Source organism: Agelaius tricolor, unplaced genomic scaffold, assembly GCF_023055355.1.
Source record: "Agelaius tricolor isolate 1412-34295 unplaced genomic scaffold, bAgeTri1.0.p SCAF_9, whole genome shotgun sequence".
NCBI classification, from domain to species: domain Eukaryota; kingdom Metazoa; phylum Chordata; class Aves; order Passeriformes; family Icteridae; genus Agelaius; species Agelaius tricolor.
Genome location: NW_027269269.1, coordinates 33,654,707 through 33,668,044, shown reverse-complemented (window position 1 = coordinate 33,668,044; position 13,338 = coordinate 33,654,707). Strand labels below are relative to the sequence as shown.

The 13,338-nt window shown below is 60.0% G+C and overlaps 2 protein-coding genes across 8 annotated transcripts in view; both read right to left on the bottom strand.

Annotated features, from left to right (window-relative positions):
- Positions 1-2,603, bottom strand: part of ARAP1 (ArfGAP with RhoGAP domain, ankyrin repeat and PH domain 1) — a 36,905-nt gene extending 34,302 nt beyond the window's left edge. For 2 of the 6 annotated variants that reach the window (XM_071433610.1, XM_071433612.1), the window contains exon 1: positions 2,400-2,599. In XM_071433610.1, the coding sequence (XP_071289711.1) occupies positions 2,400-2,451 (52 nt within the window). In that variant the 5' untranslated portion in view covers positions 2,452-2,599. Of the gene's footprint in view, positions 1-1,412; positions 1,745-2,399 lie in introns of those variants that run through there. The other 4 variants (XM_071433608.1, XM_071433609.1, XM_071433614.1 and 1 more) reach the window with 4 other exon arrangements.
- A 761-nt stretch (positions 2,604-3,364) lies between these two features.
- STARD10 (StAR related lipid transfer domain containing 10) lies at positions 3,365-10,919 on the bottom strand. Of its 2 annotated transcripts, none has more exons than XM_071433616.1 (6): positions 10,210-10,919; positions 6,205-6,347; positions 5,881-5,984; positions 5,582-5,699; positions 4,810-4,862; positions 3,365-4,736 (listed from the first exon to the last, which is right to left on the bottom strand). In XM_071433616.1, the coding sequence occupies exons 1-6, from the start codon at positions 10,902-10,904 to the stop codon at positions 4,509-4,511; spliced, it is 1,341 nt and encodes a 446-aa protein (XP_071289717.1). In that variant the 5' UTR covers positions 10,905-10,919; the 3' UTR covers positions 3,365-4,508. The 2 variants fall into 2 exon arrangements, with proteins under 2 accessions (XP_071289717.1, XP_071289718.1); XM_071433617.1 differs by having other exon boundaries at positions 6,205-6,352; positions 10,244-10,544.
- Positions 10,920-13,338: the final 2,419 nt, after the last annotated feature.

Genomic DNA, 13,338 nt, shown 5'->3' with positions numbered 1-13,338 from the left:
AGAAATTGGCTTTTGGGGCTGAACCCACAAATTAAAATTGCTGTCCCTGCAGTGGTGCAGGACCTAGGAACCGCCCGTGCAGGTGGATCTTGTGGGCACCATAAACACCAACCTGATGGCCCCATCAGTGTGAAGGTGTCCTGTGGAACCAGCTTGCCATTACTGCAGGACAAAGCAACCACCATCCCAGTTCCAGCTGCACAGCACTGCCAAAGCTCCAGGCTTCACCAGGCAGATTGGAAAGCAGTGAGGAAGAGGAGGAGGAAAGCAAGGGAAGCCCACTACCAGCATCCCCTGGCACCTGGGTGCTGTTGGTGGTGTTAGTGTGGCACAGGCATTGCTGGCAGGGGCCAGCAGCTGACACTAGTTTTTGGCTATGAACAGGGACATGCCAGATCCCCAGCAGAAAACAAATCTGCCAGCTGGGCCCTCGGGGTCCCCTTTTCCCAGCTTCACCCCTGGCATGGGCAGCACAACCATCCAGTGTCCCCCAACATGTCACTCAGCCCAACCAGGCAATAGGACCCCTGCAGTGGCACAGGAATGAGGGCTATCAGCAATGCCAGGGCTCCCTGGAGACTGGGTCTGAGCTGGGTTATACTGGGGCTGAGCTGGGGTCTGCTCAGGGGAGTTGGGATATGCTGGAAGTGAACTGGGAATGCTGGGGTTGACCTGGGGTTAAGCTGAGATGTGCTGGTATTGAGCTGGGAAGTGTTGGGGTGAATTGGAATATACTGGGGAGGAGCTGGGACGTGCTGGGGAATACCGGGATTAAACTGGGATGAACTGGCTTTGAGCTGGGATGTGTTGAGTTGAACTGGGGTGTACTGAGATTTAGTGGGGGGTGCACTGGGAATGAGTTGGGGTCTGCTTGGGGCAGCTGGGGGGCACCTGGAGAGTAGCAGGGTTCAGCTGGAGCGTGCTGGGGTTGAGCTGGGATTGAGCTCAGGTGTGCTGGGGGTGAGCTGGGGTCTCCTGGGGGGCACCTGGAGCATACTGGAATTGAACCAGGGTTGAGCTGGGATGTGCTGGGATTGTGGTGGGGGTTCTGGGGGTGAACTGGAGCATATTGTGGCCGAGCTAAGGTGTGCTGAGAGCGAGCTGGGGCGTACTGGAATGTGGCTGGGGAGTATCGGGGCTGAGCTGGGGCAATCTGCGGCACGAGTACCCCAGTCAGGGGGGCTGGGGAGGGCACACCACTGCTGCACTGAGCCGGGGAACAATCCATACTCTCCCCACCGCCCCAGCAGCTCCCAGTATCCCCAGTGCCCCCCCGTGTGCCCACAGAAACACGTGGAAAGAAACACCACCTCCCCCAGGAGAGAAAACGCGCAGAGAAGGCACAGTGTCCCCCCTCCCCTGTCCCCACCCGAGCTGGGGGTGCCCCTGCAGCCCCCCGGAGCACCCGGTACCTCTGTCCGGTGGCAGCGGCGGCTCCCAGAGGATGCCGGGGCGCTTCCCGGGGCGGGGGCACTCCGGGCCCCCCTTGCCAGGCCCGGGCTTGTTCCCGCACGGAGCTTTGGCTGCCTCATGGAAACAGGATTCAAGGGGAAAGCTGCCAGGACTTTCCCCCAAAAAATAACGAACGGGTTGCGCGTGGGGTTCTTGCCTCCCCGAACAATTCCCAAGGTCTTAGTGGGGGGTAAGAAGGAGAGTGGGAGGGCTGGGGGACACCGAGGGGATGTGGGGTGTCCATGGCCAGCCTTCACGGCTGCCCAGCCTGGGACAATGGTCCTTTCATCCGGCGCTCAGGGACCGGGACACGCTGGCTGCCGGCTCCGGGGGTGGAAGCCCCCCCTGCTCGGCCCCTCGCCCACGCGAGGCCAGGGCAGGAGGGGCAGGCTCAGCCCCACAGCCCGGCCATGCTGCTGCTGCTGCTCAGGGGGGCTCGGCCAGGGGGCCAGCGTGAAATACCCCAAAAAGCTCCTTTACTGCCTGCATCCCCCCCCCTCCCTGCCCCAGTCCCCGGAGCCATCACATCCCCCACGTTATCCCCTCCTGCTCCCCAGACCCAATCACATGCCCCTGCTCTCCTATCCCGGACCTTTGGATCCATCTGGGGGGATACCCTCCCAGAGCATCCCCCACGTTATCCCCTCCTGCTCCCCAGACCCAATCACATGCCCCTACTCTCCTATCCCGGACCTTTGGATCCATCTGGGGGGATACCCTCCCAGAGCCTTTGGCAGAGGATAAGGGTGCCATGGCCTTACCCAGTTTGGGGGGTGTCACACAACAAAGTGCTGTCTGAGACCCCAGGGGCCAGTGGCAATGCCTGATCCCTTGAGGGCTGAAACCTTGTACCCCTTCCCAGGAGCATTTCAGGGATGACCCATGTCAGCACCTGAGGATGTCCCCAGGACAGCCCTTAGATCACTGCCCCCCTCCATATATCCTACCTGTGCCCCAGCTCTTCTCAGCCCCCCTGGCACCAGACATGTTCCAAAGCATATTCCATTTCCCTTTGGAGCCATCTTCTCTCTGGTCCTGCAGCTCTGGGTCTCCAGCTGTACTTCCCAGAGCTGACAGAGCTAAACCCTCCCCACAAGGGGCTTTACCCCGTCACCTGCCCTGCTCTGTGTCCCCCTGGCTCGAGAGCTGCTGCAGCATGTCCTGTATCCAGTTCAGCTCCATTTCCAACCTGCCAGGCGGGTTGCTTTTTAATTGGGTTCTATTTTTAATTGGGAGCAGTGCAGGAGGGTGGGAGGGGGTGGAAATTAACAGGAGAAATGGGAAGCAAGTCCCTAGTGCCCACCCCAGCCCCACAGGTGACAGACATAGGCACAGAGGATGGCACATGCTGGACAATGCCACCCACCAAGACCACCCTGCTGGGACACACAGAAGGGCTGGGGCCTGCTGAGGTGTTGGGGTGCCACAGCACTAGGAGGGCAGAAGTGGGGTGCACAAGCAGCTTTGCCCTTGGGTGCACCCGAGGAGGAGACAAGAGTCCCAGGGCTCCACAAAGGGCCCACAATACAGGGAGTGCCAGCTCTGTTCCCCAGTATTCTCCTCCTGGAGAAGCCAGGGTGTATCCCCCCAGAGTGCCCCCAAAGTTCAGCCCCCCACATCTCTTCCAGAGGAGGTTTTGGGGGTAAGTGTACTGGCGATACTGGCTTGGCTGGGGCTGTGGGCAAACCAACTACAAGGGGTGTGTAGCCTCATGCCTAATCAGTGTCCAGTGCAAATTCATTTTAGGGGTTTCTCTGCCACCCTCTGGTGGCATCACCATCACCCAGAGCCCCCCTGGAGGTGAGGGTCCCCCCAGCAATCACCATGAGCAGGGACCCCCTGCCTGAGTGCACTATGGGAACAGGGATGGCTACCAAAGGACCAAGGTGCGACAGAGGCCAAGTCCCTCCCATGCCAGATTCAATTATTTTATTCCTAAATAATCAACTCTGGTACAAGGTACAAAATCTCCCATGTCCCTGTGCACCCCCAGAAAAGGAGGGGGCAGGAGCATGGCCAAAGACCAGCTCCAAACCCCCAGTCAAGGCCTCAAATTCCAGTGGAGGAAGGGTCCAGGCACCCAGCTTGGAAAGGGTCCCCATCCTAGAAAGGCAGGGGACAGGACAGGAGTCTTCAGAGACCCACAGAACACCGGGAGGTGCCAGGAGCCCCACCAAGTCCTCTCAATGTGCCTGAAGATGCTGGGAGCCCCCAGAGACACTGGGCACACCTGGAGGTGTGAACTTACCCCAAAACTTCCCCCAAACAAACCTGAAGATGCTGAGACTCCATAAGAACACCCCCCAACATGAATGGAGATCCCAGGAGCCCCCAAAACGCCCACCACAACACATCTGGAGGTGCCATGAGCCCCTCAACTCCTTCTACATGCCTGAAGGTAAGACCCCAACATCCCCTCCAACATGCTGGAGGTGCCAGGAGCCTAGAAGCTTCCCCTCTACATGCTTGGAGATGCCAAAAAACCCCAAAGGCCCTCCTACCCAGCATGCCAGGAGGTGCCAGAAGCTCCCCAAACCCCTCTGCACACCCAGAGGTGCAGGCAGGTGCCCAAGCACCCCCTGGTGCTGGTCTGCTGGGGGTGGGGATCCCATGGGATGAAGGCAATTCTGTTGGACCATAACAGAGAGATGGGGAGCAGGAATGGGGGGCAGAGGGTGAGTGCAGTGTAAGGGTCTCCAAGACTGAGGAGCGGGCACAGGGCTCCCCTTTTTCCTCTGCCCCCCCCAAAAGCTGAAGGTCACTTTGGGTTTGCCACCTATAGGGACAACTCTAGTGTCCCACAAGGGCTCAGCAACCAGACAACCCCCAACTTCTCACCCTGGGGGACCCACTATGTCCCTGCTGTCCCCAGACAGGGGTACAACAATGAGGGGGGTCCCCCTGAAACCCAAAGTGGGGGTGCGTGTGTACAGGTGTGTGAGATAGAGACACAAACCATGTTGGAAGTGGGGGGATAGGGAGAGGAACCCCCGGGGCAGGGGGGTTATGTCAGGCTGTCCTAGCCAGGGGAACGAGGAGAGGAGCTCCCAGGGGAATCAGGTCAGGCTGTCCTCGTCGCTGCCCTCGCCACGGTCCTCCTTGCTCTCGGCCAGGGAGCTCTCGTCAATGTTTTCCAGGGAATCCGCATGCTGGAGGGAGAGCTCGGAGAGGGCCAGGGCTGGGAGCCGGCTCTGCTCCGGGAACAGCCAGGGCTTGAAGTGAGGGTCATGCTTCTGCTTCCACTCAGGGTACTTGAGGCATGCCTTGTACATCTTCTTCATCGCCTGGGAGGAAGAGTGAGATAGGCACAGAGACCCCTCACCCCACACCAGCCCCACCCCTGTGCCACAGACTCACCTTGGGGGCCAGGAACTGGGAGGATTTGTTCACCACCCACTTCGGTAAGGAACCTGGAGAGAAGGGAGGGGCAGCTGGGAGTGGGACCCCCAGCATCCCCCAGGTGCCTAACAACCAGGACCCCCACACGTGTGACCCCCAGAGCACTCTCAGTGGGCACATGTGGCTAGAGAGAGGGAACAGGGTTCAATCCACACTGCTCTCTGCTCTTGCAGAGGTCAAAAACAGTGATTTCAGCATTTTGGGTCCCTCTTCAACCCCCAAAAACGAAAGATTTCAAGAGAACAGGCCCAAGATGTTTTCTCCTGACATTGCTCCACGCTCCATCCCAAGATGCTCCTGCTGATGAGCCCTTCCAAGCCCACCTTGAGCATATCCACAGGTCCTCCTGAACCCATCCCGAGTCCCACTGAGCTCAACCCGAGACTTCCTGAAGCCCTACTGACCCTGCCCTGAAGTGCCAGAGCCCCAAAGGAATCCCCACTGAGCTGCCCCCAGCCCAACCTGAGCTCCCACTGAGCCCCCATTAAGTCCAAGTGAGTGCCCATTCACCTTCCCCCAGCCCACCCTGAGCCCCCCAAGCTACTCAAGACCCCACTGAGCCCAAAGCCCCAATTAAGCCCCTGAACTCCCAATGAGCCCCCCACTAAGCCCCCCCTGAGTTCCACCAGGACCCCACTGCCCCCGCCCCCCCCCCCAAGCACACACTGACACGAGGGAGGACTTGAGGGTGCTGAGCCCCAGGGCACAGAGCTGGGGGTCCCTCTCTCACCTTTGGGGTCTACCTGTGCCAGATAGGTGATGGTGCAGCTCTTGGCTCCCGTGCCCTCAATCAGGTAGCCTGTCTGAATGGAGACAGCCCGCACCATGTCCTTGCGGGGGGGATACTTCTGTGGGGGGGCAACAGGGAGGGAACACGAGTCACTGGCAGGGCAGGTGGGGTACAGCAGGCACCAGCCACAAGCAGGGCTGTCACGACCCCCTCAACTCTCCAACCTATCTCCCCAAGCTCTGAGTGAGCCCCAGCCCCAGCCCAGCACCATAGCAGCCCCAGTGCCCCACTAAACTCACAGGATGCTTGACAGAGTAGTTCATGATGATGTAGTCAGAGCCCATGGGCAGCCAGGAGCGGAGCGTGACCACGTCCCGGTTCTTCAGGGGCTTGGGACACCTCCCTAGGGACAGCACCGAGTGGGATGTTCCAGAGTGAAACACCCACCTTCAAGAATGGGGTCCCCTTCTGCCCTCCAAATCCCCCCCAACTGGTGTACAGGCTCCTCCCTTCAATGCCACACACCATGGATCCCCCAGAGGCCAAGCCCAGGGTGGAGTGGTAGCAGCCCAGGGATTCAGCCCTCCCCCAGGAGCACCCAGATCCCCCAGGCCCCTCCTCACAGGCGTAGTATCCCACATCGGAGTTGGCCGTCAGCCTCCCGATGTCAAAGGTCTCGATGACATTGGTGTCCCACTTCTTGCGGTACTCGATGTCATGGAGCACGTCGTAGAGCGTCTCCGCCGGCACGTCCCTGCACTCCATCCTGCACTGCAAGGCAGGGGGCATCAGACACCTACCAGGGACCCCCAGGTGGGAAGGGGGCTGTGGGGACCCCCAACAGGATGGCAGCAGGGACCTCGTGGTGGGAGGATGGCCATTGGGACCCCCAGGTGGGAAGGTGGCTGTGGGGAACGTGTAAGAGGACAGCAGTGGAGAGGCAGTGGGGATCCCAAAGTGAGAGAGTGGCTGTGGGGACCCCTGGGAGAGAAGGAGGCCATGGGGACCCCCAAGTGGGAAGGCAGCTGTGGGAAGCCCCAGCAAGTGGCAGGGGGGGAGGTGTCTCCTCTTATTTGTTTTTAAAAAAAATCAATGCAACCTCCTCCAAGAAGGCCTGGATCCCAACCTGGATCCCAGCCATCCCTGTAGCACAGGCACACAGGGCCTCAAGGCAGTGTGGAGCTGAATCCTGGGTGCTACGAGACCCTGCTTCCCACCTTCCACCCCATCAGTGTGGATGTGCTCCCCCAGAAGTGGCATCCCTGCACAGGGGAGCCAAGAGGAGTCTGTGCCTGATGCCTTGGGGCAGCATGGATCACAGAGAAGGGGTTGGGGGCTGCAGAGTGGGCAGCTGCTCCATAACTACGGCAGCCAGATCCAGGGAAGGCGAGGAGACAAGGACAATGGAGAAGGTGAAGGGAGAGGATGCCATCTGCTGAGGTCAAGGGTGCTGGAGCCAAGCGTGGGGCAGGGAGACCAGCAGCAGCCTGTCCCTGGGAATGCCCTGATGGCTCCTGTTTATCCCCAGGGATGGCATCAGCTCCTCTGGCCCCCAGACCCTGCGCTTCAGGATTTAGGGCTGGCCCTGTCACCCCAGCACACGGTACTAGAGACCCCCCCAGCCCTGGGAAGGGGCACAGAAGCACCCACAATGGGGCACAACCTCACAAGGATCCTTGGTGGGACACAGCCATGGGGCCCGTTCCCCCACAGCACTCATCCTCAATGCTGTCCTTGTCCCACAGAGCCCAGCCTCACCCCCACAATGCTCATCCTCAACCCCACAGATCCATCCCTGCCCCATGGAATCTGCCCTCAACCCCACCCTGCTCATCCTCAATCTCAGAGACCCATCCCTGTTCCACAGAGCACATCTCCAGCTCCTCCATTCACCCAAAAACTTGTCTGGGAACACCCACTGCTGCAGGGCAGGTTTGGGGAGAGCCTGCCTGGATGACTTCCTTGAAGAAGCCCCGCTCCCCCCTGCAGCCAGGCCAGCCCAGCACCATGCTCAGGTGCTCAGGTGCATTATTCCCAGAGCAGCAAGGCTGGTCAGGCCAGTAGTGCAGGACGTGCCCTGCAGGTGACTCACATCCTGGGGGGGTGCCAGGGGGGTCGCAGCAGGAGAGGGGATGGTGCCACCTGGGAAGTACCTGGAAACACATGCCCCAACCCTGAGTCAATATTGACTAATTGGGTGAGGAGGAGGAGGAAGAGGAGGTGGAGGAGAAAGAGATGAAGTCCCCAGGGCTGGGGTTATGCTGTGCCTGAGGGAACACAGAATGGGTGCCAGACTGTGGGACAGGAGCAGATCCAAAGGGAAACCCACCACCCCTGCCTGCAGCCACCAAGGGAGTCCCCAAGCTCATCCTCACTGGCAGCTTTACCAACACCCCAGATCCCTCTGCTGCATCCTACAGGATAGCTCCTGGCCATCCTTTGGGAACAGCCCATTTAGAGGGAAACCCATCATCCCTGGGAGATCTCAGATGCCCAGGTACCAACTCACTGCCCCACCGGGTAGGATGGGGTGTCCTGGCTGGGTTCCCCCAACCCGTAGCCAGTCCCAAGGCCACCAAATGTCCCACTGAGAAATCAGCCATGGCACCAGCTTGTTCCCAGACTCCAGAAAACAGGTTAGACGGGAGCTGCATCCCTAATGGAGGGGGGCGGGGAGGAGGGGGCGGCAGCCTCAAAGCAGGGCGAGACCTTCAGGTTCCACTTAATTAGGAAAGGAATCCAGGAGGAATCCAGGATGAATTCAGGGGGAAAACAGCTCTTGGGAAGCTGCAGAGAATGCCCAGCACCCACGCAGAGACCCCCAGCAGGAGGGCAAACCCCTGGGCTGCAACTTGCCGTGAATGCCACATGTGTCCCTCCCTTCAAAATCCAGCAGGAGCGTTTCATCCTGGGTGGGATGGTGGGCCTGGGTGCTGCTGGGGGGCACGAGGTGGGGACAAGGACTGTTACCCCACAGGGTCTCCAATACCCAGTGGCACACGCATGGAATCAACACATGAACACCCAGCAGGACCTTTCCAAGCAGGATTTGTCGAGGAGGGTGTGGAAAGAGGCAGGACCTGGCTCAGGGACCCCCGCAGGCAAAAGACAGCTCCAGGTGCGGTGGCGGGAGCAGCTGTTCCAGGACATCCTGGAGTGGGCTGGGTCCCTGCCACGCCAACGTGGCACACTGGGATTGTGGGACAGGCAGGGGACGCACCCAAGCGCCACCTCAATCCAGGGCATGTTTTGGGATGCAACCCTCCAAGAGCAAGCAGCAGGGCTGGGGGACACGAGGAGCTTGGGGGGGTGGGTCAGGATGCACTGTCACACAGAGCCGTGCCCGTGCCATCATGCCTGGATGGCACAGTGATGGACACTCTGCATCCCACCCACCACGGGTCCCCACCTCTGTGGGGATGGGGCAGGGTGCAGGTGGCACCAGTGATCCCCTACACCCCAGAGGCCACCATCCCCCCTCCCAGGGTTCACTGGTGCCACCAGGGCACAACAGGGACCCGTTCCTGGGTCACAGCAGCCCAAACTCCTGCATGGGGAGTGCTACAGTGGAAGCAACCCAGTGGTTCCATGGCAGGAGCCGGGCACAGCCACTGCCAGTGCCCCAGGGACAGGTTTCCCCAGCAAGGCCAGTGCCAGCTGCTGCAGAGCAGTGTGAGCAGGCCGTGTCGTCACTGCTGCCAGCGCCATCACCGCCACCACCCGGGCTCGACACCACGGCAAGGATGATGCCACCCACTATACCAGGACAGCTTAATGGAGATGCCACCAGGGACAGGGACACCTGCCAGAGACTCCAGTGTAACCCCATCTGTACGCTGCTCCTGTCTCAAGTTGTCTCTTGATTCCCGGTGTCCCTACTTTGCCAGAGGGAAGGGCCAGGATAAAAGTGTACCTGCCTGTGCCAGCACACTGGCACCAAGAGGGAAGGGACCCACGGGGAAATGCAGTGGGGACATAGGGAGCTCTGGCCGAGGGGGACAACCCCAGTGACAGGAGGCTGCAGGCTCCAAGGAGTCCCCAAGCCTAGTGCCGGTGTGCAGCAAGCATGGGAGGGACATTCCGAATGGGTGAAGTGGGGAGAAAGCAGCACCCAGGCCCCACACGCCCTGGGGATTCCTGTCTGTCCGTGGCTGAGCCCCCAGTGTCCCTGCACAGCCCTCAGTGGTGCCTACTTGTCCCTGGCTCGGCCCTGCTGGAGTTGTGTTTGTCCTGGCGTCCCCAGACTGCCCATTTGTCCTGCTGTGCCAGTTAACCCCACCTGTCCCGGCGTCCCTGCTGCCATCGGGGCCCAGCTCGGCCTAGTCCCCCCTCGCCCCAAGGCGCTGCATCACCTGAGGGACGCCACTATTCCCTGGGATTCCCCCTCACCCCTTCGTGGTGGTTAAATCCCCGAGTTCCTACTCAGTCCCCGTTCACTGTGGGGTGTCCATTCCCTCCCCCCAAGCCCAGGGTGCAGCATCGCCCCAGGCTCCCTCCTGCCCTCAGGTCCCCGCAGGGTCCCCGCGCCCCCCCCTCGCTGCTGGGTACCCCGGTCCCGGGGGATGCCCGGCCGGTGGGGGGGTCTCACCGTGGATTGGGGGTGCCCAGGGTGGATGGGGATGTCTCACCGTGCACCAGGGTGTGCCGGGCGGGAGATCTCACCTTGATCTTGTGGAGGGCGCGCTCGGGCTCCAGCAGCTGCACCCAGACGCCCACCCCGCCCTTGCTGTAGGTGAGGTTCCAGCCGCGCTCCGACTCGCACTGCGCCCTGAACGCCCCGAAGTCCCGGTCGTCGGGGATCTGCACGCTGTCGCGACTCGACATGCCGCCGTCGTGACCCGACATGGCCCCGGAGCGCCGCAGCCCGCCGGTGCCGGTGCCGCCAGCCCCTAGGGCGGCATTGCGGGGCGCGGGGCGCGATGGGACCGGCAGGGGCGGGCCCGGGGCGGGGCCGGGCCGGGAAGCGCCGGGGGCGGGCGCGGGGGGAGACCTGAGGGAAAACGGGGGGAACGGGAGTACCGGGAGGGATCTCGGTGTGGGGCGGGGTTACCGGGAGAAGCAGCGGGGAGGAGCCGGGGGAAAACGGGAAGGTCGGAGCTGAAACCGGGAAGAGCAGGCGGGAAGGGGAGCGCTGGGAGGAAGGGCAGGCTGTGGGAGAGGGGAGCAGCCCGGACTGGCGGGATACCGAGAGCAGCTGGAGGACACGGGTGCAGGGAGTTGTGGCACTTGCAGAGACACCTGCACTGTGTGCCAGGGAAGGTTTAGGTTGGATTTTGGGAAAACTCCACTGATTGTCCAGCCCTGGCACTGGTGGAGTCCCCATCTCCGGAGGGGTTTAAAAAGACAGATGTGACACATGTGAGGACATGCGTTAGTAGCCCCCTTGCCAGTACAGGGAGAGTGGTTGGACTCAATGGTCCCAGCGAGCTTTTCCAACCCAAACGATTCCATGATTGCAGTCGGGGTAGGAGGGGACACGAGTGCAGGACAGAGACCCAGAGCCTCTCTCCAGGCTGTGTGTCACCCTGATGTGACACTCAGCTGTGAGCCCGTGCCCTGTGCCCGTGCATTATCCATCCTTTGTGCCAGTGCTGGGCCTTGCCGTGGCATCCCCACGGTGCCGTGGCCAGGAGCAGGTGGGCATGCTGCCATTGGCAGTGCTGACTGGGATGTGTTATTTTCAGAAAAGCTCAGGCTCTGGCTCCCATCCAGCTCTGAAAATGCTGCCGACTCAGGATTTCTTTCTTTCCACTTGGGAGCACCGAGGAACCCTCTTCCAGCTCCCGTGAATAACTGTGTACATGATGACAGAGCAGTGTGGCATGTACCTAGACTGGCAAAGCAAAGCCAGGAATGTGGGACCGAGTTCCTTATCCAGGATGAGGCCCTTCCCAGGGATGCCATAGCCGGAGGGATAGGAGAGCACAAGGATGGATGTCACCATGCTCAGCACCTGTGAGGAGACAGGTACCTGGCACCACAGGGCTCACCATGCCACACCACTGCTCCCAGTGCTCACCTGGGAAAAGGAGCCAAGGGAATCTCTGGCATCCTGTCCCACTGGAAGTGGACATCTGCAGTGGATGGCTGGGGACAGGGTGCTGTGGTTGGTGCAGGGGGACCCTCTCCCCTCATCCTTCTCTCCTTCCCCTTTCTGCCAGCTCTGCTGTGAAAGCCTGGGTGTTCCCACCCTGTGTCCAGGGAAGCAGAAAGGTGAAAGCCATCACACTACAGCCCTTCCCAGCCCCCAGCAGTCCTGGCGCTGGAAGCAGGAGCACCCACATTCCCAGCAAGTCCAGCCATGTGGCACTGCATGCCATTCCTAATCTGGAACATAGATAGCATGGGAGTCATGGCATAGGGAAGACAGGCTGGGGGAATGGGGTATCTGGGCTGGAGGAGCCAGGGAGCTGCGCTGGGAGCAGGGGAAACTATGCTGGGGAACTGGGCTGTTGCAACAGGGAGAAGTGGGGGAACTGGGCTGGAAAAGCTGTTGAGCTGAGCTGGAGAGCATGGTGGGAGGAGCTGGGGAGCTGGAGAGACTGGGCTGGGTACCCAGGGGAACTGGGCTATCAGAGCTGGAAGAACTGGACTGAGCAACTGAGCAAGGGCAGCAAACACTCAGTCTGGGGAAGCTGGGCTGCGGAACGGGGAGCAGTGGCTGATCTGGCTGGAAGAACTAGGCTGGGGAACTACAAGCACTGGGCTAAGGGAATGGGGAAACTGGGCTGGGAAACTGGGAGCCCTGAGCTGATGGAGTTGGGTGAGCTGGGCTGGGGAAGTGGGAGCACTGAGCTGATGGAGCTAGGGGAAGTGGACTGGGGAACTGGGAGCACTGGGCTTTCTGTAACAACTCCCAGTCCTGCTGGCGCCGGTCTAGGTGCAGAAATGCACATTTCTGACACCTTCCTTTCCCACACTCCTGGTTCTTTCCCAGCTCCCTGGGTCCCAATCCCTATTCCTGCTCCACCATCCCACATCTAGAGAAGGGAAGAGCAGCACCCAGCTCTGGGAGATGGGATAAGCGATGGGCTGGGTTGGGAGGGACCTAAAAGCTTATCTCATTCCACCTCTCTGCCATGAGAAGGAACTCTTTCTATCGGACCATGCTGCTCCCAGCCTTGTACACTTCCAAGGGATAGGACAGCCACAGCTTCTCTGGGAAACCTGTGCCAGGGCCTCACCAAACCTCACAGGCAAGAATTTCTTCCCAATATTCCATCTAAGCCTGCCCTCAGGGTTAGAAGAAGCCATCAATGGGAAACCATTCCTCCTTATCCTATCTCTCCAGACCCATGTCCAAAGTCTCTCCCTAGCTCTCTTGGAGCCCCTTTATGCACTAAAGTATTACAATTAACCCTTCTCTGAAGAGCTTCCCAAGTAACAGCCAGCAGTGTGCAGAGCTAAATGCAGGAATCAGTAATTCAGGCAATAAAACCAAGTCTCAAAAAAAAAAAAAAAAAAAAAAAAAAAAAAAAAAAAAAAAAAATCAAATCCCTGAAATGCATCTTCTTAGCAGCTCTGTTTAATCCAGGAGTTTGTCGGACCCTGTGAAAGCACTGAAGTGATGGTGGGACAGCAAACTGGGCAAACAGCTGCTGGGATACTGGGAAATGGAGGGAATTGGGGTGAAACAGGAGGAAGTGGGTAGAATGGGAATTGATGCTGGGAAATCCTGGGCGGGAAGGCACTCACGCACACATGCATGCTCACGCATGTGCTCAGAGGCATGAACTCTGAGCCCAGCCTGCAGCAGA